Genomic DNA, 27,134 nt, shown 5'->3' with positions numbered 1-27,134 from the left:
CTTTTCAAAATGACTTTCAACTGTAAAGTTCATAGTCCTGGTTTGTGTACCATATAAAGATGTCCCTGCTATGCATTAGTTTTGTATTGTCATTATAATGTAGCTTATTATAAACTGGAGAAATTAAATACAAAAGTTCACCCTTTTGTCTGTTTAAGTGAGACAGTACTGCTGACTTGGTGTGTGGCTGCCACTTCTCCTTCTCGTAGGCCCCCCTTCCCGTCCACCAGTGTGTCTGTGTTATGTTTATCTGTTGTCTGCTGAACAGGTGCCCCGACTGACCAGAGGAGGCGCTAGTGCAGCGACCAGGACACATACTCACATCCAGCTTCCCACCCGCAGACACAGCCAATTATGTCTGTAGGGATGCCTGACCAAGCCACAGGTAATATGGGGATTCGAACCGGGGATCCCTGTGTTGATAGGCAACGGAATAGACTGCTTCGCTACCCGGACGCCCTTGAACTTATTTGAGATGGAAAAAAATCCATATGTTCCAAAGATGTTATGAAATGGAGATTGATGGAAAATCAATTCTTTGAATTTCTCAAATGCGATGTGGTTCATGACAGCCCCTCTGGAATTTCTGGAGGTAGTTCTCCACACAGGGAGATTGTTTAATAGCTTAAAATCAGAAACGCGACTGATCCGTGTTTGAATATTTTTGAATCTTGAAACGTTTGTTTGGAATTCGCTTAACTTTTGGACGGATACTGGGCAACTGGTTATAGCACAGTAACAGTCCATTCCATTCCAGTTCAGTTCAGTCCAGTTCAGAGGTCCTACCTTGAGCAGGGCTTCAAACTGGGTGTCTTCGTGGACTGGTAGCTGTGTCGGGATGTCACATTCATTTTGTCCATGAACCACCAGTGTCTTAGTTCCTACGAGCCAAGAAGGAGAACACGTTTTATTACATTGACACACACAACTGCTGTGATGGAGAATTAACATCATTCAAATTAATCCAGAATGCTTCTTAAAGGTTACATCTAAATATGAACACAGAAGAATCAGAATATTATTGTGTTTTATGTGCCAAAGTAATTTTTTCTATATACCAGAGCTGGTATATCCCAGAAAGGTGAATTAGTTCATCTGGACACAACGTTTATTGAGAGAAATGTTTCATCATCATCTAAGTGACCTCTTCGGTCTCACCTGACTGCAGGTATCCCCACCCTTATAAACAATACAGTGGCATAACAATCAAAAACAACAATTGATTTCATATGCAAATTGTCGTGACCATTAACTAGAGTTTCAATGGCCATGTGTACTATTCACAGAGGGTTGGGGAATAGTTGCAATCACAGCACTGTAAGATGGTGACAGATGTACTCTTAGCCCCCCCCCCCAGTTCAGGGATGGTCGTTCCCTCTTCATATAGATGGTCTCTTTGACTCCCTGTTCAAACCAGTGTTCCTCCCTATTAAGGATGGGCACGTCCTCATCCTTGAAAGAGTGGCCACTGGTCTGTAGATGATATAGACTGTGGAGTCCTGGCCTGACGTGTTAGCTCTTCTGTGTTGTGCCATCTCCTTGGCCAGCGTCTGTTTAATTTCCCCGATGTACAACTCACAGCAATCCCCCCAGCGCTTAACAGCATTCACTCTACTGCTCTGTTTGTACCGGTGGACCCGATCCTTGGGGTAGACCAACAATTCCAAAATCCTCTGTGAATAGTACACATGGCCACTGAAACTCTAGTTAATGGTCACGGCAATTTGCAAACAGATCCTGTACTCCCAGCTAAAGGAAGGTCAGCGAGCTCTTGGCAGGCAAAAGAAACATTTCAAGGACAATATCAAGACCAGTCTGAAGAAATTCAACATCACATCGAGCAACTGGGAACTAATTTCACTGGATAGGTGCTCCTGGAAGAAATCCGTGCAGGAAGGAGCTGCACGCCATGAAATGGAACTCCACTGTGCTGCAGAGAGAAAGCGACAGCACCACGAGGAGAGAGAGAAAAAGGCTCAACCACCACCACCACTTTCCCCTGTCCACACTGCACCAAAGTATGTGGATCGCGAATCGGCCTCTACAGCCATCTGAAGACCCACAAGTAGACAACCCAATGGAGAGGACAGTCATACTCGCTTCGAGTGACCGCCGATGATGATGAGTTTTAGAGAACATAGTAGTAGTAGTACTATTATTTCATGATACTTTACTATCAATTCACATGGAAATTTGTTTTGTGTATTATTGGTTTTAGCAGTATTATTAATACTATTACCGGCATAATTATGGGTAGTATTATCACTATTAGGGTGAGTATTAGTGTTTCTAGTGTTATAAAGGTTCTGCTTGGAGTCACCTGGCATAGAGGCGGTGACCAGCAGTTTGACCTCACACTGTTCCTTCTTCATGGTCTGTTTGAGGTCCTTGAAGAAAAGCCCCTCAACGTAACCCACCACCTCCCACAGGAAGGTCAATGTAGCAGAGATGGCGTCCATGCCCCACTCGCATGGCGTCCGCACAAAATACATGATCAGCCCCACCTGGAGGTTGGAGAAGGGGCAAAAAGTGTAGAAAATGAAAGGGGGAACAGTAAGAAAAGACATTGAAGCCTCAAACTATCTATTAACAAACTATCCATTAACAAACTGTCTACTGATATTCCCTGTTTTCAAGTTCAGTTCTCTTTGGCAAGACGAGGTCAGTTTATTTGCATAGTACATTTCATACACAAAGGCAATTTCAAGTGCTACAGATAAGCCATAAAAACATTAAATAACAATTCTAGAATAAGAGTAAAGACCAAAAAAGAAAAGATAAAAATGTTAAAGAATAAAATGAACAGAAATTATTACAATATTATTATTACAATAATACAATATTATAACAATAAAAAGTTAATCAGATGGAGGTTGAAGCTCCCAATAAAATGCACTGAAATTCAGTCCACAAATGAAACTTCTTAAAATAATCGAGAACTGATAAAAACTAATTGTGTGATAATAATGATAGGAATACTGTATAACTGTAGAGTCCTGGTAGATACCGTTGTTTTATTTTTTTGCAGTCTGTAAACGGTACAGAAAGATATATATCAATTGTTTCTTATTTGAAAATTTGATATCTTCATATAATAATAATAGCTTTATTTGTATAGCACTTTTCTAAAACAATGTTACAAAGTGCTTCACGAAGAAATAAAACCAGACAAGGCAAAAATAAGAGGAAGACCAAATAAGTAAGAGTAAAATAAAAACAGTATAAATAAATAAAAACAAATATCAAACATTTGTAAAAGCTTTCATAAAAAGAAAAGTTTTAAGACGAGATTTAAAAGAACCTGAGAGTCTTAGTTGGACAGGAAGAGAGGTCCATAGTGCGGGGGGTTCTAACAGCAAAAGCCCGATCACCCTTTGTAACAAACCACGACAAGGAATAACCAGCAGACTCCACCTGCTGATCTTACTGGTCGAGAGGGTATATACTAGCAGGTCAATAAATCAGAAATGTATGTAGGAGCAAGTCCTTTTAAAGCCTTAAAAGTGAGCAATAAAATTTTAAAATCAATTCGAAAGATAACAGAGCCAGTGTAAGGAGGCAAGCACAGGAGTGATACGGTCATGCCTCTGGCCAAGGTAATGAGCCGAGCAGCAGCGTTTTGTACCAACTGCAGACAGTGGAGGAGGACCCTTGCTGATACCAGAATAAAGTGCATTACAGTAGTCAAGTCGAGAAAAGCATTTACAACTTTTTTCAGATCAGCAACTGATAAAAATGACCTAATTTTTGAAATTAGCTTGAGCTGGAGAAAGCACGACTGAACAATATGTTTGATTTGATTATCAAAACCGAGGTTAGCATCGAATATTACCCCAGGATTCCTATCAGCCTGCTTAAGACTACCTGACAGACCACCAAGATTAGTAACAAAACGGCTGATGGAATTTTCGGGACCAAACAGAATGACTTCAGACATATTAATTGTTATTATTTATTAAATGTAATGATGATTAAATTTGAGAAAATTTTCAGACATCCAGGACTTAATGTCAGTGCCCTAGCAAATCCCAGTGCCCTAGCAAATCTCCTAAGCAAGTTGTGAGATTTGCTAGGGCACTGGGAACTGTGGCTTTGTCAGCATACAAATGGTAAAGCACATCGGGATTTCGAATGATCTGGCCAAGGGGCAGCACGTATATAGAAAAGAGAAAGGGGCAAAGAAATGAGCCTTGAAGGACACTACAACTCAACTAAGCCATCAAGGAAGTAGTTACCCAGAACAACAGAATAAGTTCTGTTGGTGAGGTAAGAGTGTAATAAGCTAAGAGCCGAGCCCTTGATGCCAACCCAAGTCTCTAGGTAATGTAAGAGGATATTGTGATCGACTGTGTACAAGGCAGCACTTAAGTCTAAAAGAACTAAAATCAAGCAGTCACCACTCTGCAGTCAGCAGTAGGTCATTAGTGATCTTAACGAGAGCTGTCTCTGTACTATGAAATGCTCTAAAACCAGACTGGAAACTGTTAAAAAACACTATTATTGTTCATCAAAGAAATCAACTGAGATGAAATTACTCTCTCCAGAACCTATGACCTAGAATTTGATGACAATCAGGTAGTGTGCATATTCCTACATTGCAAACTAACTTGTATGTCAATAAATATGAAATTAAACCATAAGTATGATTCGCTGACCTCTTGCACTTGAAAGGTCATTTGTGTTTTGGTGGTGAGTTTTATTCTCACCAGGTAATTGAAGAGGATGTGTGATGTCTGGGCAGGAAGGTCTCCAATGTTCAGTAAGAGTTTCCTCAACATGTACATTAGATCATCCTGGCAAAATGAAATATACATTACTTATAATGAAGCATTTACAAAGGCCTCATCCAAAACCTCTTATAGTGAGTGAGTAAAACAGTAAAACATGTTTCAACATATCACCTCAATTAGATATAACTAATCAGAAGTGTAAGGGCCAAATTCCTGTAACAACATCCTGCATGCATCTGTGTGTATTTCTAAACTTTTCCTACCTGTCTATTGCTAACTGTGAGTTTTTCCAGGAAGTGTCGCAGCACCAGGGCCGGGTCTTCAATCAGACAGTTCCACAGAATCTGCTGGGCCACAGCGCTCACTGGAGGAAAATAAAACGCCTTTCACATAGCAAATATGCAGTTTCACTCAGGTCATATTTCATCCAGATTTCACTGACGGTGATGTGATGACAACCGTTTTTCTTTGTCATATTACACAGAATCCACAAACATACTATGAATATATAATAACAAGAGATAAGTGATAAAACAACACTGAACCAGAATTAAGTTGTTTCAGATGACACATACCAGCCACGCCATCCTCTCGAACCTCCCCGTCCTCCATGAGATGCACTATGGGCAGGACAGCAGCACAGATGCATGCTGGGAAGACAGCCTGTGGTGGCTGCAGCATGTGGTGAGTAGGAGTGTGTTCTGTCGTGTTCTCTTCATCTGTACAGATTTACATAACAATGTTTTATTATGACAGTAATACAAGTAAAACTGTATAAATTCAAATTCAGATAAATGTGTCTTGCTGAAAAAGGTAGCCCATTTGTGCCACCTGGCAATTAATTGATCAATTCATAAATCAATTGATAAATCTATAATTGTCAGGGTTGTGTGGTCTGGGTCATCAAGGCTCACCTGTTCCCCATTCCCTGATTGGCATTTCTGCTCACCTGCGCCTCATTTACCTGATTGCCCCTGCTTTACTCACCTGTTCCCCATTCCCTGATTGGCTTGCCATTTCTGTTGCTGCCCCTGCTTTGCTCACCTGCTCCCCATTCCCTGGTATTTCTATTCCTGCCCTGCCCTGCTCACCTGCGCCCCGTTTACCTGATTGGCTCCCCAGAAGTTATATTCCCCCGGGTTGCCCCAACTCTTTGTCAGATCGTCGTGTGCAACTAACGAATCAATTGAGAAATGTGCAAATCGATGGAAAATGATAAAATGATAAATTAATTTGATAATCAAAAAATGAATTAATAAAAACATTTTTTTTAAAAAGAACATTACATTAATCCAGTGGTAAATGAAAATGATAACTGACAATCTTTTCATAAGGTGATAGCAAAGTGATTGATAATTACATTTTCATCGGTTTCTTTCACTTTCACCCTTTTTATTTTCCATTTTATCACTGTTTGAGGAGGCGGGACCCAAACTCCTGTCAATCATTTTTGGTCCCACCTCAGATGTCTCACCTTCAGCACTGACCGCTGAACGGACGGACCACACAGAGCCCCGGCGGAAGGAGTAGTTCCTGTGGGAGTTGCTGGAGGCGCAGGACGGACTGACGGAGAGACGGCGGGATGCCAGATTCACCACTTCTTCTGCTGGCAGAAAGGAGGAGGATGAGCTTAGCATCAGACATGAACAGAAAAAACACACAAGCACACAAACCTCAGATAACAGAAGTGCTCACAAAAACACAAATACACATGCAATCAAACAAACCCCATAGAACACAACATAACCCGTATGCTCCCATGATGCACCTGTATGACTGTTTTCTGCAATCTGAACAAGGTGACAGATGTTCACAACTAAGCTGCCATGATTTAGAGACCTTTTCTTATATTAACACAACCTTTTTTTCTTGGAAATTGTTCTAAAAGAACAGATATCATTTGAAGAAAACTATTTTACTGAATGCTGAGGTGTGTTAGTGTTGGATTTCCTTGCATGTGAATGGTCATGATAATGTAATTAAAATGAAAATACCAAGCAGGGTACAGAGTTTGTGGATTCCCATTTAAACAATACAGTTTTAACCTTTGGTGTATTCTCATTGGACTGCTTACTGTGTATATTTGGCTTTCTTTACTATGAACAGATTATAAATGGAAGAACTGAATAACTTTCATAAAACATCTTTCAAAAGATGATAGTACCATTTTTTGAGTTAATGTATGGTTTTCATTCTTCCTCCCTCCATCCCAATTTCAACCGTTTCATACAGAACAAACATAATTCTGAGTGAATGCACAGAAATGTTCCATTTATCAGTGCTTCCTTCACAGAATAGAAAATGACAATTGGCTGTGTGTGTGTGTTCAGCTCATTGCTATTTGCTGGGACGGTGCAAGTACAAACATTGGACTATGGAGTGTGCTGAGCTCAAAGAATGTAGAGAAAAGAAGGAAATACAAAAGCATGAGAAGACAAAACAGAGTAAGGAACAACAAAAAGAAATGGAAAATAAAAGAGTGTGTTTGTTATCATCCGCACCCTCTTCCTCCTGTTCAGGCGGGGGGCTGCAGGTGGGCTCGTAGCAGGCCTCCTGGACCACAGGAATGGCCGTGATGATGCTGGCCTCACGACCCAGCCGACGTTTCTCTTCCTCCTGCTGCAGATTCTTCAGGATGTGCTCAGCACGCTGGTGGGACCGCGACACTGCCCGTGCCGAGAAGGATTTCTGAAATTGGGAAGGTGGCATTAAGTTGCGTCGTGTCATTCTTTTTTCTTTTTTTTCATTAGACCCATGTGCGGTGCTAAACTACGCTCACTGTTGCATGTGGTGAACATTTGGTAATAATGTAAGATGACTGGACAAGATACAGATACAGTAACTCTCCTCCCGCACATATCATCTCACACTGCAAAAAGAGTCGCTCTTAACAAGTCTTAAAATCACTCAGAAATATATCAACATCTTGTTTCAAGTAATATTTACTTATCAACAACTGACTATGCAAGATAGGACTATACAATTATCATGATTTATGAGCCTTTTTGGAAGCATAATTAAAGGTTTTTGTGGAGAGCTTCCTTAAATGTTTGGATCTACTTGGTCTGCTTCAAACTAGACAGAATATCTTAAAATCAACACAATTACATTTGTCTCAAGATTTCCGGTCTTTCAGGTAAACAAGCATTTTTTTCCCCTTTTTTCTAGAGGAAACGCGTTACTGCACTGGCAGATTATTTTTGCGTTATTTCTGACATGAGTATGCTGAATTTTGTCTCGGTTTTGACATGACATTTTTTACAGTGCATGCACCGATGTCATTGCGAGGAACAGATTTCACCAATACAGACAGCGTGTGAAAAAAAAAAGTTAGAAGTGTTAAAATGCTCAGTATTACATGAAACTGGTACTCATGGTGTGAGATAAATAGATGTACTCGTTTCTTAGGAGAGTGTATTGTATCTGCCGTACATGACATAAAACATGTGGCTCAGACATAGCCAGATCATTTTAACAGGTGACATGAAAATACTCATGTATGACAAAATGGGGCTCCTTCGTATGAAAACCGTGCACATACAACACAACGAACACAAAATGTCTGACGCATGCTGTAGTAGGTTTTATCCTGTACAAACAAACGGCTCAAGCAGTAGCACACAGATTTATTTAGCGATTTGTGTTCATAATCAAGATGCAAATATTGTACATGACCCGTGAAACTCCCCTAAGCTGGTGATCGCTGGTTAAAAAAAACTTTTTTTTTACTTGTCAGGGAGTCGCACACACACAATGAAAAGAAATCTTTTAATTCTCATTCAGACATGATGCATCAACACAAGCATCCATACAGAAATCCAAACTTACTATGGCACAGCCTGACTGAATTAATGTTGGATACTAAAAACAAAGACAGTTATAGATAAATTACACAACACGTGCTCTTAGGTCTTCAGTAAAGTCTGTCTACTTGATGAGAATATAAAAGATTTTGGATTGAGATGCTGGAAAACGGAGACGAACCATAAAATGAGCAGTTACACCAAGAAACAAGTTTTACCAATTGAATTAAATCAAATCAAATCATTTGAATTTAATTACTTTAACTCCAATTAAATCCAGAGAATTTCGGTTTCTTTTGCCGAAAGCCAATTTCTTGGTGGAGTTGAAAACAAACGGGTTCACATTTCACCATAGGTACCAAATGCGATCCAATAGCCTTTGGCTGTGTCGTACTGGCTGTCAACGTAAGGCTTGGGTTAACTGGTCCAGCAGCTAAAAATCCACCAAAGAGTTTCATTTCAGAATTAAATACAGGACAAATGTCGAACAGTAAATCCCAAATTCACAAAAACATCTAACACTGAAAGTTCAACCTTCAGGAAAAAGGCAAACGCTTGACCTGCAGCCATGTGAAAAACTACAACATCCGAACAACTTTTATGGACAGAAATATAAAAATTTCAAGATGTTCAACAATGATTTTCAAGTAATGGTTAAAAATGTATTTGTGGGGCATCTCTGTAGCTGAATCGTTACAGCGCATACCACGTGGCTGCAACCGTCGCCGGTTCGATTCCAGCTGGTGACCTCTGTTACATGTTATCCCCCTCGCTCCCACTTCCTGTCTGCCTCTTCGCTGTCACTGGCTAATAATAGTGGACATGCCCACAAAACATCTTAAAAAAGGGTTTTTGTAGCATTTTGGAATGAAACTCTTCAATGCAAACTGAATGTTGTCCCTACACAGTATTTCACATAATACAAGCTTCCAAAGTTTCAGTCAAATGAATTTTGCTGGAGCAAAAGTAAAGTTACTAACCAACCCAGGTTAGTTAATAGTATGTACATGTATTTGATTTGACATCAACAGGTACAAACCAGAACATTAAAAGGTTTCAGGTAAAAAGCATTAATTACTTTGTCTATTTAGTAGTAATTCTGCACTACACGTTGGTTGGTGGTGGTTGAGGTGATTTTCCTCCCTTGACTGTGAAGCGCTTTGAGTGTCTAGATAAGCACTATATATATGTAATCCATTATTATTATTATTATTAGTAGTAGTAGTACTAGTAGTAGAACTAGTAGTAATAGTATTATACATTCTTCAAAATGTAAGCCAATGATGGATCATTTGAAAACTAACTGCGACTGTTGAATAGAAAAAGATGAACCTTTTCCTTGATTCTGATTGGTAACTTCATAATTCCGTCATCGGTACGTAACCTACTAAAATGGGCGGCACTCACAGACTGGTCTTCATTGATTGGGTCTTGGACGCTGCCGGTGTTCTGTGGTACCCACGGCGGATCAAACATGGGGATGCAGGGCATTCCCAGTATAGGAGATGGCAATGTGAAGTTGATACTGGGTGGTGGGATCTGAAACAAAATGGAGATGAAAATACTTCAAATAAAATCAAACTTTTGAGAAAAATTTGATTGCCATCCCCCAAACATTAATGGCCCCTCTCTGAGTCACCCCATTCGACATTTTCTACAGGCGCCACTGAGTGTAGTAAGGTAAAAGGTGTAGTATGTAGTGTAGTAAAAGTGTGTTTCATACCTTAAAGATCTGCTGGGCTCCCTCCTCCATGCGTGGCCACACCTGGTAGCGGAAACGCCACAGCGTGTAGAACTTGAAGATGGAGTTCATTCGCTGACACGCTTCCTGGTGCTGAAACTCAGCCATCATCATTTCAGTCACCGCGTCCGGGACCTTCACTGCACACAGGAGGAACATGGCAGCTGGCGTGGTTTTCAACGCGGATGGTAAGACAGAGACAGGTGAGAAGAGAACCAGATTATGAACCAGAACAAAAGACAGACAAGTATACAGGTGGCTACAAAGATATAGCATTAAAAAAATTGAGCAATTTTCTCAAAAATAAACTTTGAACATTGCATTTCATTTGAAAAGATTCTCTGTATGCTTCCCATTTCGCTAAATTCGCTTAAGTAACTAAATGCTAGAGACGTGTCACACAAAACTTCTTTTGGTTTCTTCAAACTGTCGCATCCAAACACTTTCATTCAGATGTCAGAACTTCCAAGTGGAAAAATTTCAAGTTCCTAGGTTGAAGTAAATGCAGCAGTACCTGCAGCAGCCGCCATGTGTTCATCCACACTGAGTAAGAGCTCCCAGGCAGCGGGCTGGATGTCTCCATACATGTCATCTGTCAGGATCGGTGCTGCCTTCATGAGCAGTGACAGAGGGGCCGGTGACAGGCTCATCACCTGAGAGAGGACACACCAAACACCCGTTTCCAGTTCAAATTCGCATTTCTCATTGTCAGGAATCAGGAACACTTTGAAACGAAATATTGTTTCCCCCAACCCACAGCAGTGTAACACAAAGACAAAAACACATAACCCAAAATGAAAAGAATTGCAAGATCACACATATCCAAACTAACACATATATCCAAACTAAACAAAAAATCACTGTCCAAGGGAACGAACACCAGCCAGGATGACTGTCGGAACTAGACGGCTGCATGGGTTAGCAGTTAGCTTAGCCTGCCCCACTTCCGCGTCCTGTCAGACTGCCCTCGGTGTTTCCTCTTCAGGTGCAGCTCCAGGCAGGGCCGTGGTCCTTGGGCCCACCAGACGCAGCAGACCAGGCTCCCTAAGTCGATCCAACGCCAGCTCTCCCAGCCAGACACCCTCGACACACCTCCCCACGCTCCACACGACGACACCAAAAACACCAAGTCAACGCCAGCCAAAGCCGCCACCCGACCGCCCTCGGTGTTATTGGAACTGCCGGTCTGCATGGCCTAGCAGTTGGCTTAGCCTGCCCCGCTTCCGCGTTGTGTCAGACTGCCCTCAGTGTTACCTCTTCGGTCGCAGCTCCAGGCAGGACTGTGGTCCCTGGGCCCACAGGATGCAGCAGACCAAGCCCTCCCAGCCGATCCAGCGCCAGCTCTCCCAGCCATCAAACGAAGACAAAACTTAGATATAGACGTGGACAAAGACACTGCATGGACGGTACTGGGTGAGGCTGCTGCAAACATGAATTCGTGCCACCATCTTCCCACACCGGTATTGGGTGAGGCCGCTGCAAACGTGAATTCGCGCCACCATCTTCCCATCAGATAAGTAAGTTTGAACCTATAAAGACTATTGCCAAATGCGCAGTGAGATTGTGAAGGACAAAAAAATTAAAACACTATGAAAAAGTCCCAGTATTTAAACATGGAAATGACTGAATATTAAAATTTTTCATCTTTTTTAGTGGTTAACTTAACATTTGGAGGGAAATATGATGATATATACCAGGTGTGTGTCATCATGTAGTTGGTGACTGTTTTATCAGGTGTTTTTTTGTTACCTGGTTGCGGATGTATTTCAGCATGCCAGTGTCTTTCTTGCCCTCTGTGTTGGACTCTGTCGGTCTTCTTTTCATGGATGGTGTCCTCAGGCAGGACTTATCTGAACACTGCAGGTAAAAACACAGACAATGTGAGCAAGTGGTGGTTTACTGGTGTTCTTGTTGTTAGTGATGATGTTGCCTATTCTGTTAATGTTGTTGACGATTTCGCAACTGTTGGGTAAAGGTTTTGATTATTGCAATGTGGATTTTGTTGTTGTCGATCCAAGTGGCTGTCATTCATGTGGTCAGATTCTGCAAGGGTTCATGAAATATTAATTCATTCACCCAAGAAACCAGTTCTCCATGTCTGTCTATCCATCAATCTATACATCCATCAATCAATTTAGCGACACCCAACCAACCATCTCAGAAGACACCCATCTGATCAGTCAGTCAATACATTTTTCCATTTGCTTATTCATTTATTTGACCATATCGTACCGATTACGAGCTTAGACACAAATATCCTCTTTTTGGAGGGTCTCAGCCTCAATGTACTTAAACTTTAATTTTCCATGATCAATGCATGAATAGTATAAGGGGACTAGAAAAGTTCTCAACTTCTTCTTACCCCTTTTGAACATGATTGGTATTATTTGAGTTGCTTATTTGCCACTTACATGTTGCTGATGAGTTTGTTTGTTTTTATTGCTTGTGTTTTTTAACATGTTTGATAAAATTTAATGATCGATTGATTGATTGATTTATAACTGTAGGTCTCAGCAGTAATCTCTTGGTCTTGTCCTGCTGATGAAAATGTTTCTGCTACATAAAACAAGGATAACTTAAAACAAACCAACTTGCATTTTTTAGGAATTGCACCTTTATCGCCCATCTTTTTCCTAACTTGTTCAGTGCCATAGTAGTCAACTGCATTAAACACAGAGGTCCATATTATAGAATATAGCCAATATTATTAGCATTTCAACATCCATCCATCCATTATCCGAACCGCTTATTCTGCGCTCAGGGTTGCAGGGATGCTGGAGCCTATCCCAACAGTCATTGGGCGGAAGGCAGGGAGACACCCTGGACAGGCCACCAGGCCATCACACAGGGCCGACACACACACACACACACACACACACACACACACACACACACACACACACACACCTAGGGACAATTTAGTACAGTTGATTCACCTGACCTATATGTCTTTGGGAGGAGGAAGCCCCCGGAGGAAACCCACACAGACACGGAGAGAACATGCAAACTCCACACAGAGGACGACCCCCCCGCCAAGGTTGAACTACCCTGGGACTCGAACCCAGGACCTTCTTGCTGTGAGGTGACCACGCTAACCACTGCACCACCATGCCGCCACATTTCAACAAATAAAAAAAAACCCAAATAATAAAAACAGAATCACGCGGAACAGTCAAACTACCAATTCCTAGGAATTGCACTTTTTCTATTTTTAAAAATGTTTTTATTAGCTGTTGTACATCTAATACACTGGTTCAAACACAGAGCACCTATCATTCCTACTGCCCCCTGCCTCCCTTCTTTTTCTTTTTTCCCTTCTTCTTACATTATCATACACCAGTCAGAGCACTCAGGTCAGCAAACCAGATGCTCTTACATGTTCCGAGATCCAGGCTTAAGAATAGGGGTGACAGAGCCTTTGCAGTTGCTGCCCCTGATCTCTGGAACAACTTACCAGTACACATAAGATCTGCTCAGACCCTAGAGACTTTTAAATCTTGGTTAAAGACCTACCTCTTCTTGCTGGCATTCAATTCAAGTTGAGCTAGACACCGTGATTTTATTATGGAAATATACTTTTACTCTTGTGTTTTCATTTCTTTATTTTACTATGTCGTTTTTACATATATTTTTATATTCATATGTGTTACTTATTTTATATTGTACTTTAAGCTTGTGCAGCACTTTCGTTCAATTGTGGTTGTTTTAAATGTGCTATATAAATAAACTTGACTTGACTTTTTGTGACCTTGAAAAACAAACCAAGGACAAACTCGCCTCTTTGTTCTTCTTGGCACGCGCTCCTATGTTGCCAGAGGAGGCACTGTCCTCTCTCAGGCTGTCGACTGTGTCACCGTACAACAGCTTGATAGCACGCACCAGACGGGCGCAGGATCGGCTGTGGTGTTGGTAGCAACGTGGGTGACAGAAGTCTACGTGGGTACAGATGAAACTCTGCTGGTTGCAAAGTAGGATCATGATCTGGAGAGAGAGAAAGAGAGCGAGAGAGAGCACTACATTAGGGACTCCATATGTAGCTGTATCAATTCAAACATGCTGCTTTTAGTTCTGTGACAGAAAAGTCTCTGATGGCCAGTCATCTTGACTGCTAAAAATAAAATGTGATTCAGTGATGCCTTTATGACTTGTACCAATCTTTATTTTGCTTGGATTTTTGTAAAGAGCACACTCAAAAAGATGCAGGTCATTTGGTTTGTAAACTAGATTGAAAAAATGTGAACATTGCATACGTTTCTCTAAAAATAAGTACATCTCTTTGGCTTTGCCTTCATCTGGGTGTGATGATGGCATCGCTGAAACATTTTGGTACTCCACAAAAATGACATCTTCACATTTTTGGATGACATCACTATTTATTCAAATTTTCCTGTTTCCCTGTGGGTGTTTATGAAGGAATCTGGAAACCATTAATTGATTTCATAAAAAAATGGAGATACAGGGGGGCTCTTACAGGGACAAAACTGAGAAAGGGTACTTAAAGAATGTAGGGTACAAAGGTAAAGGGTAGACTCCAGAAGGGGAGGGAGACATGTTTTGAACTTTTGTTGCAATGATGTACATTTTTTTTGTCTATGTATATCTTTATTTTGTTAGAGGTACCATTGAATTGTATGATTGATTTTGTCATATGTTTCATATTCAATTTGGCTCTGAATACAAGGGAGATGTTAAGAAAGAGCAAGTGAGCGTTGGGGGGGGCATGTTTTGTTTGTTAAAGTTAAAATTTGCAGTGTAATTTGTTGCACAATAATGCTGACATATGTACAATGAAAAATCAATTAAGACATTGTAAAAAAAAAAATCCTGTTTGAATAAAATCTTTCATACACATTAACACTAGCACCATACATTCTTCAATGTATCTTGATTCTTTGTTGATGACAGTCTTGAATTTGCCCATCATCACTGATATGAAAGTACACATAAACAGCCACATATTCACACACGTATGGACATACATGGAGCCAGGACATATTGCGGTGATAATTGTCCTCGGCTCCTCCGGTGCTCTGGCCCTCCGGTTCAATACTGGGTTCACTGGTGCTGAAGGGACTCCCTGTAACGTAAAACAAACACTTCCATTCACCCTCCAGATGCTGCTTGCTCTCTGACTTTATTATTACCATTTTCTTAATAGCAACTTCTTTTCCATATTGATATCATGATCTATTAACACAAAACAGAAACTGAATATTACATAAATAAAGATGGAAAATTAGTTTCTTTTCTCTCATACTTCTGAGAGATGTTGGAAGGCAAAAACATAAAGGATTACTCTTTGTGTTTACAGTAGAAAAGACACATTAGAATAGTGTGCCGTATAGTGCGCATCAACAGCGGGGATTTTGAAGTGCGCTCCTGTCAAGCCACCTGATGAATATCCACTCTGGCCAACAACATGGACAAACTGCTGCTCCTCAACAGAACAAACATAGACTTTTCTAGATCTGCTGTCCTGTGCTTCACCGAAACCTGGCTCAGCGAGCATATACCAGACAGCTCAGTCCATTTGCTGCACTTCCAACTCCTCCATGAGGACTGTGAAACAGTGCTAACAGGGAAAAACTGAACTGCCAAAATACAGAAAGCACGTTAAGTGTCCCACCAGGGACAAAACCACACTGGATCCTTGCTACACAGTACTATAGGATGCCTATCACTCTGTCCCCCGTGCAGATTTGGGACCCTCTGATCACTGTCTGGTTCATCTTCTCCCAAGCTACAGCCAGAAACCAAAATCTGCAAAGCCTGTGGTTAAAACTGTGAGGAGATGGACCAAGGAGTCAAAACCGAAGCTTCAGACCTGCTTTGATCTGCACTGATCGAAGTGTTTTTGAGGCTGTATCTACAGACCTGGACAAACTTACTGACACTGTGACATCTTCCATCAGCTTTTGTGAGGACATGTGTGTACCCACCAAAACTTTCTGCACCTTCAACAACAATGAGCCCTGTTTGCAGCAAAACTTAGGCAGCTTCGTCAGGCAAAGAAGGAGGCCTGCAGGAGGGGAGACAGGATCAGAAACAAACAGGAGATCAGAAACAAAAAAGGAGACCAGAGTAGCCAAAAGGAGCTATACTACTACTTCATACTACTACTTTCAGCTGCTCCCATTAGGGGTCGCCACAACAGATCATCCATTTCCATCTCTTCCTGTCTGCATCTTCCTCTGTCACACCAATCACCTGCATGTCTTCTCTCACCACATCCATAAACCTCCTCTTTGGCCTTCCTCTTCTCCTCTTCCCTGGCAGCTCCATATTCAGCATCCTTCTCCCAATATACCCAGCATCTCTCCTCCACACATGTCCAAACCATCTCAATCTTTCCTCTCTTGCTTTGTCTCCGAACCGTCCAACCTGAGCTGTCCCTCTAATATACTCTTTCCTAATCCTGTCCTTCTATGCTAAAAAGCTGAAAAACAGTTTTTCAGCAAACGATCCTGCGTCTGTGTGGAGAGGCCTGCAGGACATCACCAAGTCCCCCCACACTATAGAGAACCTTCAACTAGTAGCTGATGACTTGAATGTGTTTTACTGCAGGTTTGATCAGCCCACTTTCACACTCCTCACCCGCTCCAACTCAGACATCACACAACCAACTGCATCCCCTGCCATCACTCCACCAGGCCCAGACAGCGTGTCACCTTCCTGTCTGAAAGTCTGTGCGGACCAGGTCAGAGCTGTTTTGGGTGGCACGAGGGGGTATATTTATTCCAGCATCTTTGCACTCTGCACCATTGCACTATTGTCTTCCTGTTAAAACATTTTTTTTTATAATATACTTTATATACATCTTCTGTACATAGTAAAAACTTGAAACTTTCCTAAAATCATACTATTCATTTAAAGAATTCAAACACAGTGACCTGAAATCAGTAGTCAATATTTCAAACCACAGCAACTGTCCATAAAATCCAACTGCAAAAGCCTTAGGAAGGGTCCAAACTTCATAGCCCATAATATATTTTACTAGTATGCAAGCAAACTGCGAAAGTCACTACTTTTTTTTTTCCTCAAGAGCTGACATATTGGTTTGGATGGAAAGTTTTAACATAGCAAACAATTCACGTCTCATTTTTTTAACAATGACAAAGCTCAGCTAGCTGTTTATCAAACGTAGCTGTAAGTAGTCGTGTGGATAAATATGCTGAAATATACTGCATCCCCAAAACACTTCCTTGTCCAGGTGTCCGCGGTGGTGTAGCGGTCTAAGCATCGGCTAGTGTCGATGCAGTTGTCCACTAGGGACCGGGGTTCACGCCCCGGTCTCGTCAGATCCAACTATGGCTGGACTCGACGAAGCAGCAATAATTGGCAACGCTGTCTTTGGGAGGGAGGCGGAGTCGGCTTGTGTTCGTCACATGAACGCGTCTCTGGGTGTGTGGGAAAAAGCAGTGGTTCAGCCTGGATTCGCCTTGTCACAAAAGTGGCCAGGCGTCTCCTTCGAGACTGCAGGCCGGAGAGATGCAGTTGGCGAACGCATGCAGTGCGAGGGTGGGTGTTTGAACTAAAATAGGGATCGATTGGCCACTAAATTGGGAGAAAAATCATAAATAAATAAATAAATAAATAAATAAATAAATAAAACAATTCCTAGTCCTGTTTGTCTAACTGCCACATCTATAGGACCGCAATGGAAATAAATCTTGTAACTTTCATCGCCTTTACCTGACGGACTGAATACTGTATACAGAATTGTGTCTTGTGTTTCAGACTACCAAATAAATTCATTCTTTCATTCATTTATTCATTCAACTCTGGAGTAGATCGAGAAACCACAGCCTTGTATCAAGATTGAAACAATAAAAACCCATCCTTTCTTTGTACGCTGTGGTTTTCTGGAGATGACTGACCAATGTCTGTGACAGTATCTCTGCTGTGGGTCTGAGACAGAAGACCTTCCTCATTCTCTGACTCCGAGTCCTGCCGCGAGAGCTTGGTGCTCTTCAGACTCCCAGCACGGCGGATAGAGGACAGAGATCCACCTTTCTTCACCCGGAAACTGCGTGCTCCTTTGATCTGAAGCAGCCGGGAGCCTCCGATACGGATCTTCCTGATGGGAGCTGGGAAGGGAAGGAGGAGAGGGAGAAAGGAAATATCGTTGGGTTCACAGACGTAGTGGTTACTGCTAAGAATGCACCGATAACACTTTTTCAAAGCTGATACTAATTCCAAGTAAGTATTGGCCGATACTTACTTGATCAGAACCATACAGACATGATCAGGAATGAGGCCTATCAATGCATGGCCTTGAATAGGATGACCCTGTCTGACCCTTACTCATGGCCCTTATTAGCCCCTGTACCTGGGGGGCAGTGATGAGTCTGGCTCAGTGTCTCTGTTCAAAACGCCCACGCCTCCTTCCCCAGCTCAGGACCCCTTTAACCGGCCAGGACCACATCCCTCTGACAGGTTTTCTCAGAATCATCAGTGACCCATATGCTCAGCACCCCCACACCCCAAGACCTTCTGGAAATGACCAATCATCCACTAGTCCGCCAAGAATGGGCCAGCATCCCTCTAGGCATCCCTCAATTTGCTCAGCCAGGACAAATGCAGCAGATGTCTAGAAATCTTATGTCCATGCTCTCTCCACCCCAAGGCCCGACCACTTCACCTATGACCCCTTTGTCCAACCCATTGGGCCACCCAACCAGCTTCTGATCCCTATGCTTAACCCCCATGTACCCCTCCACCCATGAGTGAACCTCACACCCAACCACGCCCATTCTTTGAGCCCTGTGCGCGACTCCTGGCACCCCCATGTCCACATGACAACTACAGCCAGTCACCAAACACCCCCAGCCCATCCTCAGACCAGAACCTTACTCCCTGGCTGTACAAGTACTGTTCTGATCCTTTACTTTTCCTGAACAGTATAGAATTACACTGTTAATATGGGGTCAATGGACAACAAAATTGAGAAAGAATCGGGTGTTTTTATCCACCATTAAAGAGATACAGGCCGCCATGTGCCAAAAATGCAGAAAATAGAGCTATTTTCCTTTTATTTCTGAAATATTACTCGTGGCTTTAAGTGTCACATTTTAGTCTTGGGCAAAATCTCCAATACCCATACTCCATTTAGACCAGTGAGGGGTAACATTACCCATCAGTGGCGTTCTCCCCTCACCGTGTCCCGCTGACTCTCACCTTGGGGCTCCTGTGTCTTCTTTTCATCACAGGTGGTGTCGGATTTCAGGGTGTGGCTGCTGCTGTTGAGTGAGTCATGTCCATCCTCGTCGTCAAGGATGCCAGCAAAGCTGATTTTCCTTTCGTAGCGATGGCGTCCGAGCTCCGGATCCAGACGCAGGCGACAGCTGTCCAGGTCCTTCACAACACACACACACGATGATGATAATAATAATAATAATAATAATAATTAGACTATTCCAGCAGAAATTATTACTATTTCCACCACCAGTACTACTAATACATCACCACTTCAACTAATAATAATTGTAGCAATAATAATAATTATTATTACTATTATGATAATAATTTTCAACACACTTTTTGCAAAAAACAATTCTCCAAGTGCAAGAAGTTAAAATCTGTTTAAAACCATCTAAAAGTTAAAGCAGAACAGACAAGAAGAATACATTAGGAGTTGGGTTTATCTTAGTTTGCAGAGGAATTTTGGGGGGAAGGCATAATTTAAATGAATGAGGTCAAGCACTCTTATTGCCAATGACACTGTTTACCTACTGATGAAGTAAAATAGCGATTAAAATTAAACATTTTGGAAAAAAACTCCAATAAAGGAATAATTCTTTAGGTTGAACAACATCAAACGATAGTGACTATGAGCTCATTATGGCCTAAAAGTAACTATCCGTTTGTTGGTTTGAATTTGGAGTTTTTGGTCTTTTATCTTTTCATCCACCTCTCTCTCACACACACACACACACACACACACACACACACACACACACACTTTTCATCCACCTCTCTCTCTCTCACACACACACACACACACACACCTGCCGCAGCCACGCCAAAAGACCCAAATTAGTCCTTTCTGCATCCATTTCTGAATACTAAACCATGCAAACTAACTATGGTTGACAGTATCTTTGGATAAAAAAGCACTAATTAGTTTGCATGTTCTAGGATCCAGAAGACTGACAAAGGAGGGACAAACCGAGTTTTTTTTCTAGTCTAAATCCAGACTAGAGAGTTGTAATACAAACCACTAGTGGCTCGGTGCGTGGCCGTGGTAAACAAGGAAACGTTTCCCTCAGAAACGTTGTGATCTCCAACAACAACTGGCAGGCGGCCATCTTGAGGGCGAATGGACAGCCACACTTTGTAGGATTGACGGTATCTTTGAATTAAAAAAAGCAAGTTTGCACATTCATTTATTTTTGTGGAATAATTAGGAGAAAGACAGTAAGATGTTGACAGGTTTTGAGGTAGAAAAGAGAAAAAACGTGTCTACTAATGATTTTGGCAAAGTAATATTGAAATATGGGAAGAATATTGAATTATCTAAATACCAAGGCTGGCAAGAAATTTAGGAATGATAAGTGTTACTTAAAACTTTTACAGTACCCCTCCACACATGTTTTAAAGTTTAAAAATACTGAGATGATTAATATGTTGTGTAACATTGTTTTCCCACACGAAAAAAAAAAAAACTGAAAAAGGGCTGCAAACACATCTACTCTTTCTCCCTCATAAAGGTATTCAGGATCTACGAATAGGCTGACCGGTGAAAGAGCGGTGCGCATCAAGATGGCTAGCATAAGAGCAAACATTGGAGAGAAGCAGCCACACATATTTGAGTCTAAGTCAGACCCAAACTCAGACTCTGGTGAGCACCAAAATCAGCGACTACCAGATGTATCGGAATGGGGGGGGGTTCCCAGTGCTGTGTGCATTCCAACTGATGTGTACTATTGTGCCGTTTGGTAATTGTGTTGCCCTTACTGGTTAGTACAGCGTATTATTTTCCCTCCCATTGTGTTTCAAGTATTTATAGCAGTGAAAATGGCGATTTTTACCAGAAGAGTTTGTGGAGACTGAAGTAACACGGGCACGGTTAGTTGAGCTAGACAAACCTAAACTTTGGCAAATGCTGGACTATTTGGACTTGAACCCTCTGGAGGAGGCCACAACTTGTGCAAGCTCTGTAGATGGATTGTAACAATGAAGAAAGGAGGAAAGAGAAAGACAGGGAGGACAGGGAGTTGGAGGTGCAGGAGAGAGGAAACGAGAGGGCGTTTGAGCAGGAAAAGATGGCACAAGAGAAGCACCAGCATGATAGAAGTGCTGGTGGTTGGCATCCCCTCGCAAATTCTCATCATGGTGGGCAGCTGTAAGGGCCTTTTCCTTTCCAAGGAGATATTGTCCGTCACTATTGCTCCCGCCTCCTCACTCCCTGATCTTACGGATTACTACAATAACATTTGATCTTTAGCCCCCTGAAAACATGGGTTGTCTCATTTGCCCATACTGCTCCTGGTACACACCAGAGTTACGTCAGCTCAAGGCTATAGGTTGGCATCTTGAGAGGCTTTGCACCAAGACTGGACTTGCTGTTCACAAACAAATGTATTCAGATCTTACACTCCATTACAAAAATGTTCTTTCAACAGCTAAAACATCCTATTATGCAAATATCATCAGTACAGTTGAAGAGAATACTGGAACGCTCTTCTCCACAGTTAAGGCGGCATACTTTCGGCTGCTCCCGTTAGGGGTCGCCACAGCGGATCATCCGTTTCCATTTCTTATGCCTTCTGCATCTTCCTCTGTCACACCAGCCACCTGCATGTCCTCCCTCACCACATCCATAAACCTCCTCTTTCGCCTTCCTCTTCTCCTCTTCCCTGGCAGCTCCATATTCAGCATCCTTCTCCCAATATACCCAGCATCTCTCCTCCACACATGTCCAAACCATCTCAATCTTGCCTCTCTTGCTTTGTCTCCAAACCGTCCAACTTGAGCTGTCCCTCTAATATACTCGTTCCTAATCCTGTCCTTCTTCATCACTCCCAACGAAAATCTTATCATCTTCAAGTCTGCCACCTCCAGCTCCACCTCCTGTCTTTTCGTCAGTGCCACTGTCTCCAAACCATACAACATAGCTGGCCTCACAACCATCTTGTAAACCTTCCCTTTAACTCTTGCTGGTACCCTTCTGTCGCAAATCACTCCTGACACTCTTCTCCACCCACTTCACTCTGCCTGTACTCTCTTCTTCACCTCTCTCCTGCACTTCCCATTACTTTGGACAGTTGATCCCAAGTACTTAAACTCATATGCCTTCGTCACCTCCACTCCTTGCATCTTCACCATTCCATTGTCCTCCCTCTCATTCACGCATAGGTATTCCGTCTTGCTCCTATCGACTTTCATTCCTCTTCTCTCCAGTGCATACCTCCACCTTTCCAGGCTCTCCTCAACCTGTACCCTACTCTCGCTACAGATCACAATGTCATCCGCAAATATCATAGTCCATGGAGACTCCTGCCTGATCTTGTCCGTCAACCTGTCCATCACCATTGCAAACAAGAAAGCGCTCAGAGCCGATCCTTGATGTAATCCCACCTCCACCTTGAACCCATCTGTCATTCCAACCACACACCTCACCACTGTCACACTTCCCTCATACATATCCTGCACCACTCCTACATACTTCTCTGCAACTCCCGACTTCCTCATACAATACCACCCCTCCTCTCTCGGCACCCTGTCGTATGCCTTCTCTAAATCCACAAAGACACAATGTAACTCCTTCTGGCCTTCTCTATACTTCTCCAACAACATTCTCAAACATCACATCTGTGGTGCTCTTTCGTAGCATGAAACCATACTGCTGCTCACTGATCGTCACCTCTCCTCTTAACCTAGCTTCTATTACTCTTTCCCATATCTTCATGCTGTGGCTGATCAACTTTATACCTCTGTAGTTGCTACAGTTCTGCACATCGCCCTTGTTCTTGAAAATCAGTACCAGTATGCTTCTTCTCCACTCCTCAGGCATCCTCTCACTTTCCAAGATTGTGTTAAACAATCTAGTTAAAAACCCCACTGCCACCTCTCCTAAACACCTCCATGCCGCCACAGGTATGTCATCAGGACCAACTGCTTTTCCACTCTTCATTCTCTTCATAGCTGCCCTCACTTCCTCCTTGCTAATCCACCGCACTTCCTGATTCACTATGACCACATCATCCAACCTTCTCTCGCTCTCATTTTCTTCATTCATCAGCCCCTCAGAGTACTCCTTCCACCTTCTCAGCACACTCTCCCCGCTTGTCACCATCTCTATCCTGTATCGCCCTAACCTGCTGCACATCCTTCGCAGCTCGGTCTCTCTGTCTAGCCAATCGGTACAAGTCCTTTTCTCCTTCTTTAGTGTCTAACCTGTCATAGAACTCACCGTACACCTTTTCCTTTGCCACCTCTCTCTTCACTTTACGCTGTGTCTCCTTGTACTCCTGTCTACTTTCTTCATCTCTTTGACAATCCCACTTCTTCTTTGTCAACTTCTCCCTCTGCATACTTTGCTGTACTTCCTCATTCCACCACCAAGTCTCCTCGTCCTCCTTCCTCTGTCCTGATGACACACCAAGTACCTTCCTAGCAGTCTCCCTCACTATTTCTACAGTGGTTGTCCAGCCATCCGGCAACTCTTCACTACCACCCAGTGCCTGTCTTAGCTCCTCCATGAACTCCACACAACAGTCTTCCTTCTTCAACTTCCACCATTTGATCTTCAGCTCTGCCTTCACTCGGTTCCTCTTCTTGGTCTCCAAAGTCATCCTACAGACCACCATCCGATGCTGCCTAGCTACATTCTCCCCTGTCACCCCCTTGCAGTCTCCAATCCCTTTTAGATCGCACCTTCTACATAAGCTATAGTCCACCAGTGTGCACTTTCCTCCACTCTTGTACGTCACCCTGTGTTCCTCCATCTTCTTGAAATATGTATTCACCACAGCCATTTCCATCCTTTTCGCAAAATCCACCACCATCTGTCCTTCCACATTTCTCTCCTTGACCCTCCACATTTCTCTCCTTCTCCACAGTTAAAAGGTTACTAAATCCACCTGAAACCAGTATGAACAGTAACCTTTCTAATGAGCAATGCTCTGTTTTTTTGAAGTTTTTCAACTCCAAAATGAGTACCATTCATGACCAGCTAGCCTCTGCTAACATCATGTAGACTGACTTACCATCAGCAAGTGCAATGACACTGTCCCCATCCACTGTCCCATGTGACTTCAGTCTTCCAACTGAAAATCACATTTCTAAACCTCTTACTAAGTCTAGCACCTCATGTCACCTGGATCCAATTCCCACAACCCTAGTTAAAACATGCCTGCCCTCTATCATCTCCCTGATTACCTCCATCATCAACTCCTCTCTATCCACTGGTACAGTTCCTCCTTCACTGAAGGTTGCCATAATCAGACCAACTCTGAAAAAAAAATTGAGATTCTACTGACCAAAACAACTACTGCCCTGTTTCCAATTCACCATTCATCTCCAAAATCCTCGAGGGTAGTTGCATCTCAACGCAAGATCCACCTTGGTAACAATAATGTCTTTGAACAATTCCAGTCTGGCTTTTGCCCCAAACATAGCACAGAAACAGCCCTGGTTAAGATCACTAATGACCTCCTTCGTGCAGCTGACTCCAGTCTACTCTCTATCCTCATCCTCCTTGACCTCACCGCAGCCTTTGATACTGTATTCCATCAGCTCCTCATGGATCATCTGGCTAGCATTGAGGATAGATAGCACTGCTCACTTTACCATGTTTGCCACCAAAACTTTCACTATGCTAATGCAAACTCGCTCTGTACTGACAAGTCCGCTCTGCGCAGGTTTCAGGTTTCTTTGCCCGCCCTGTATTTGCATAATAGACAGCAATTGGATTTTGTATTTGTGAAGTACCAAATTCAGCTGACCTGGAATAAGTTTGAATCTCAGATTTTAGAGACGTGCACAGACAGCTCCTCCTCAAGTAGGGGAATGTGAAAACATGGCCCTACTGACAAACTTTGCAAGGATACACATCAGTCTAGTCAAGGCCAGACATTTTAAGGGACACAAACATAAAACATATTTTTTAGTGGAGGGGTACTTTAAGCCTTAAAAGAATTTAAAAATTGTGTTTGCAGAAAAAAAAATACTAAAAAACTACAAATAAACAGTTTCATTAGATTAAAATGTCCTGAGATAAATTAGTGGGTAAAATAACACTTATGTTGACTGTCCAACTATTTTTTTTTCCATTTCTCCCCATTTGTATTTGGCTAATCACCCCACTCTTTCAAGCCATCTTGGTCACTGTGCCACCCCCTCTGCCGATCCAGGGAGGGCTGCAGACTACCACGTCTCCTCCGATACATTTGGAGTCACCAGCTGCTTCTTTTCACCTGACAGTGAGGAGTTTCACCAAGGGGACGCAGCATGTGGAAGGATCACGCTATTCCCCCCAGTTCCCCCTCCCTCCCCTAACAGGTGCCCCGACCAACCAGAGGAGGCGCTAGTGCAGTGACCAGGACACATATCCACATCCGGCTTCCCACCCGCAGACACAGCCAATTGTGTTTGTAGGGATGCCCAACCAAGCCGGAGGTAACACAGGGATTTCAACCATTTATTTTTTGAGTAAAAATAAAATAAATACAGTAAAATTGAACAAACAGGAACATAGAAAACATGACATTTAAGTGTCTGCAGGAAATATCTCATCAGTTTCCCTTTCTTAACCTTTTAGAAGAAAAGCCAGTAAAATTGTGAATGGAATAAAAGCTGTGAAGTTTGGATGTTGCGCTTTCATCTTACTGTCATCTAAATAGTCCTCTTCCTCATCCTCTTTTCTCATCCGACGTTTGGTCTCCTCATCATAAATGTAACCCAGGATGTTGGCCGGGCTCTCACTGTCCGAATGGCACAACTCACTAAGCCTTGTACCAATCGCCTGCATAGACAAACACACATTTTCTCTATCTTTGCTGATATTTTTTTATTTAATCAGGGGAAGGCCAACTGAGAGCAAAGCTCTCATTTACAATGGTGCCCTGCAAATACGTAATCGAACTGACAACAGAAGGTGTAAAAACTGTAAAATCAACATTCATTATTCAAAATATAAATATAACACAAACACAAGACAAATAACAAAAAAAAAAAAAAAAAAACAGAAAAAGACAGTAAAACAAGTGCATTTCATTGGAGAAAAAGCAGACATTAAGGAAAAAAAGGAGCATTCATGACATAAAACTTTGTTCAATGGAAGCTTAAACTGTTCTAAGGTTCAAGATTTGTCTAACTTAAGGGAGGGATTGTGCTGTTAAATATAATCTACATCAAACACTGTATGGGATAAAGCCACACATCAAATTCAGTCAAAGAAAGTTGAATCAGTTTATCTGGATGCAACTTTTATTGACAGAAAAGTTTCATCACTCACACAACACAACACAGGAGAGCTAACACATCAGGGCAGGACTCCACAGTCTCCACCATCTACAGGCCAGTGGCCACTCTTTCAATGACGAGGATGTGCACATCCTTGACAGGGAGGAAGGGTGGTTTGAACGGGGAGTCAAAGAGGCCATCTATGTGAAGAGGGAACGACCATCCCGGAACCGAGGGGGGAATAAGAGTACATCTGTCACCATCTTACAATGCTGTGATTGCAAACATTCCCAAATCCTCTGTGAATAGTACACATGGCCATTGTGACGCTAGTCAATGATCACGCCTATTTGTATATGAAATTGATCGTTAGTTTCAGTCATTATGCCACTGTAAGGGTGGGGATACCTGAAGTCAGTTGAGACTGAAGAGGTCACTTAAATGAGTGATGAA

General features: G+C 42.4%; 1 protein-coding gene across 1 annotated transcript in view; it reads right to left on the bottom strand.

Annotated features, from left to right (window-relative positions):
* Positions 1-27,134, bottom strand: part of LOC130131608 (protein unc-80 homolog) — a 106,067-nt gene that overhangs the window by 23,080 nt on the left and 55,853 nt on the right. The window contains 17 exon segments of the mRNA XM_056301372.1: positions 787-881; positions 2,321-2,504; positions 4,707-4,793; positions 4,994-5,094; positions 5,306-5,449; positions 6,205-6,336; positions 7,232-7,418; positions 9,941-10,072; positions 10,257-10,438; positions 10,789-10,927; positions 12,024-12,131; positions 14,052-14,255; positions 15,254-15,351; positions 18,152-18,361; positions 19,452-19,629; positions 20,492-20,625; positions 26,106-26,241. Of these exon segments, the coding sequence (XP_056157347.1) occupies positions 787-881; positions 2,321-2,504; positions 4,707-4,793; positions 4,994-5,094; positions 5,306-5,449; positions 6,205-6,336; positions 7,232-7,418; positions 9,941-10,072; positions 10,257-10,438; positions 10,789-10,927; positions 12,024-12,131; positions 14,052-14,255; positions 15,254-15,351; positions 18,152-18,361; positions 19,452-19,629; positions 20,492-20,625; positions 26,106-26,241 (2,451 nt within the window).

Source organism: Lampris incognitus, chromosome 21 (genome assembly GCF_029633865.1).
Source record: "Lampris incognitus isolate fLamInc1 chromosome 21, fLamInc1.hap2, whole genome shotgun sequence".
Lineage (NCBI taxonomy): Eukaryota > Metazoa > Chordata > Actinopteri > Lampriformes > Lampridae > Lampris > Lampris incognitus.
Note: the sequence above shows the minus strand (reverse complement) of the source record. Positions and strands in the feature narration are given on the sequence as shown.